The following is a 3,085-nucleotide window of genomic DNA, read 5'->3' as shown; positions in this document are numbered from 1 at the left end:
TGTGTGTGTGTGTGTGTCTGTGTGTGTGTGTGTGAGACAGCTGTGTGTGTGTGTGTGTGTGTGTGTGTGTGTGTGTGACAGCTGTGTGTGTGTGTGTGTGTGTGTGTGTGTGAGACAGCTGTGTGTGTGTGTGTGTGTGTGTGTGTGTGTGTGCCCTCTGTGTGTGTGTGTGTGTGTGTGTGTCAACAGCACAAGCTGGATTTCAAAGTTAGCTTTAGAGGCAGGAGACAAGTGGTGTTGACCGACACGATGTGCCTATTCTGCTGCAATCATGAGGAGGACGCTGCCCACTTGTTCTTTAACTGCAGTAAGACCCTACCTCTATGGTGGGAGTCATTATCTTGGATCGGAGTAGTGACTGCACTTCCACAAAATCCAAGGGTTCACTTTCTGCAGCATGGGCATCAGCTTGTTGGTAACACAAAGTCTACAAGGTGGAAGTGCTGGTGGGTTGCAGTAACGTGGACAATTTGGCAACAAAGGAATAAAACAGTCTTTCAAAACCAATGTTTCAACAGTAGCAAAGTCATGGATGATGCCCTACTACTACTTTGGTCATGGCTCAAGTCCAACGACAAAGACTTTACAGTACATTTTAACCAATGGGCTACTAATCTAATATTAGGTTTGTGTACCTAGCCTAGGAGTAAGGGGGATGGTTGTTGTAGTAGGGTGTTACATAGCTGGGTGCTGTGGTGCTGGCTTGGGTCCTATCAGTAAACATAGGAACCAGCTGGCCCCAAAAATACTGAATTTTAGTACCACTGGTACTGACTGCACAAAAGTGGTTCACTTTTCTACTTTTCTTATTAATTAGTCATATGCCTATATTAGTTTATTTCTAATTTTATTATATTGCAGATGGGGTAGGGGGTATTTTAAATCGTCATATTCTAAGGCAGCACAACATTCCAATAAGTCCTAAGATTGCAAGGCAGCATGATTTTGGTAAAATTTTAGTGGAATCAGGCTTTGAGAAAGCTATTGGGTTTGTGTTAGATGGATGCCCTACATCTACATCTACATTGCTGCATCATTGTTTCCCACTCTGTCATGAGTTGAAAGCTCTAACCTCTGCTACAAATCAGAGATCAAGCAAACCTTAGATCAACACATTGAAAGTGGTTCACTTTCATCAGAAATCAATAGCAGTGCTTCTCAAGTGGATTCACCCCAACCTATTATTACTAGTCCTGGTAAAGACATAGATTTTCTCACTCTAAAGCCCCCTAGCTTGAACCTATGGTAGAAGAACCTCACGTGCTAGAAGGAGACAAAGACATGGCTACCACAACTGATATCCAGAACCAAAGTCAAAGTCACAAGCAATTGGAAGCAGAAGGGAGATTAAAAAGCAAAATTTTTTGTAACAATCAGGTGTTGGAAGATGCCTAACAATTATGGGACTTGGGGACAAGCATAGGCTTGGAAGCAGACACATGTCACTCTGATTTTATTCAAAGCTTTGTAGATATGGAGGCCAGAGACAGAAATGAAGCTATGGAGTTGGGAGAGAGGAAAACTCATAGATGAATATTCTTTCCTACAACATTAGAGGGCTGGGCAATGGCAGTCACAACATATATATACAGAAGGGCAATAGATAAAAATACAAAAACATTCAACACTAACAATTAACTAGTTCTGAGAGTTAAAATCACAGTAAATACTTCAAAGATATCAATCCAATGAAAGAAAGGTCATGTAGAGAGGCATGAAGATATCAGTCTAATGAAAGAAAGGTCATGTAGAGAGGCATAACATAAGTTACAAATATACTAGTAATGCATACAACAACAATTTCAAATTAGTTTTCGAATCAAAGACATAAATACCTGAGTTCGAGGCTTCAGCACAATTGACTTTCTAGCAATGACCGCATGACCAGTTTGAATTTCGAAACAACAATGACCACAGGATCAACAATGGCTAAAATCGCTCCCAATGGAATCTGAAAATACTATGGCAGCATAATTTAGTGTTTAGCAAATTAAATAAAAAAGCCATTCGTATTTTTGAAAAAGATGTTATAAATGGAGATGAAAGCAGTAAAAGAACATATGCAGAGAGTAGTAGTCAGTGAGTGAATCAGATCCAGATTGAGGTCAAATTAAAGCCATTCTACTGCAGCACTTCACTTTCATAGCTAGTTAGCTAGCTCTATAGCTATGGTAGGAGCAGTAAAGTGTGTCATAATTGCCATGCCAGCCACTTGTCTGAGCAATGGTTTTGGTTTGAAAAGAAAAAGTAGTGTAATGTAAAAACTAAGTACTAACTAGTGTGTGATTGCTCTTGTTGCACATGGCAGCTCTACATTGAGTGCATACACAGAAGCAGTGAGGGAGCTGGCATGTGAGATATTGGAGCTAATAGCAGAGGGGTTGGGGGTCCCGGACACTCGGATATTCAGCAAGTTCATAAGGGATGTTGATAGTGACTCAGTTCTCAGGCTCAATCACTACCCACCTATAATTAACAAGGACAACAACAAAGACATGTCACAACAATTTACCAAGGTTGGCTTTGGAGAGCATTCTGACCCTCAGATCATAACCATTCTCAGATCCAACGAAGTGGGTGGCCTCCAAATTTCCCTTCAAGATGGGGTCTAGATCCCAGTCACCCCTGACCCTTCAACATTATATGTGAACGTGGGTGATGTACTAGAGGTACAAATGCTATGTTATGTTTTCTTATGTATCAACATTTTTATGCATACATTATTAAGTAATTTTGAATCTTTATGTCTCTCTGTCTTTACTGTAATAATTTTTAATCGAAGATTAATTGGGAGTATGATCATTTAATTTTAAACTACCCCTGTTTGGGAGTATGATCGTTTAAGGTGAAAGAAAATGCAGCAGAGAAATGCAGCAAAGAAAATGCAAGCATAGGTCTTCCTTGACATCATTCCTTTCCCCTCTTCTATTTCCTAAATGCAGCAGAGAAATGTAGTAGATTCAGCATGAAAGGAGCCTTTTGAATGTGCCCTGAAACTTGTTTCTTTGTGGCATTCGTATTTAATTTGAATTAATGTATTAATTCGTTGTGGCTTCTGATCAATTTGAATTTTGTTATTTTCTGA

The 3,085-nt window shown here is 39.7% G+C and overlaps 1 protein-coding gene across 1 annotated transcript; it reads left to right on the top strand.

Annotated features, from left to right (window-relative positions):
- Positions 1-655: 655 nt before the first annotated feature.
- Positions 656-2,612, top strand: LOC112999934 (gibberellin 2-beta-dioxygenase 4-like). The gene is made up of 3 exons (XM_026126354.1): positions 656-767; positions 862-988; positions 2,309-2,612. Exons 1-3 carry the CDS (start codon positions 656-658, stop codon positions 2,610-2,612), a joined length of 543 nt encoding a protein of 180 aa, XP_025982139.1.
- Positions 2,613-3,085: the final 473 nt, after the last annotated feature.

Source organism: Glycine max, chromosome 17, assembly GCF_000004515.6.
Source record: "Glycine max cultivar Williams 82 chromosome 17, Glycine_max_v4.0, whole genome shotgun sequence".
In the NCBI taxonomy this organism is placed as follows: Eukaryota; Viridiplantae; Streptophyta; class Magnoliopsida; order Fabales; family Fabaceae; genus Glycine; species Glycine max.
This window is presented reverse-complemented; position numbering and strand designations above follow the sequence as displayed.

Coding starts and splice junctions, on each gene's coding strand:
- LOC112999934 (XM_026126354.1), top strand. CDS start 656: ATGGTTGTTGTAGTAGGGTGTTACATAGCTGGGTGCTGTGGTGCTGGC. Junction 768..861: donor ACTGAATTTTAGTACCACTG/GTACTGACTGCA, acceptor ATTATATTGCAG/ATGGGGTAGGGGGTATTTTA. Junction 989..2,308: donor GGCTTTGAGAAAGCTATTGG/GTTTGTGTTAGA, acceptor TGCACATGGCAG/CTCTACATTGAGTGCATACA.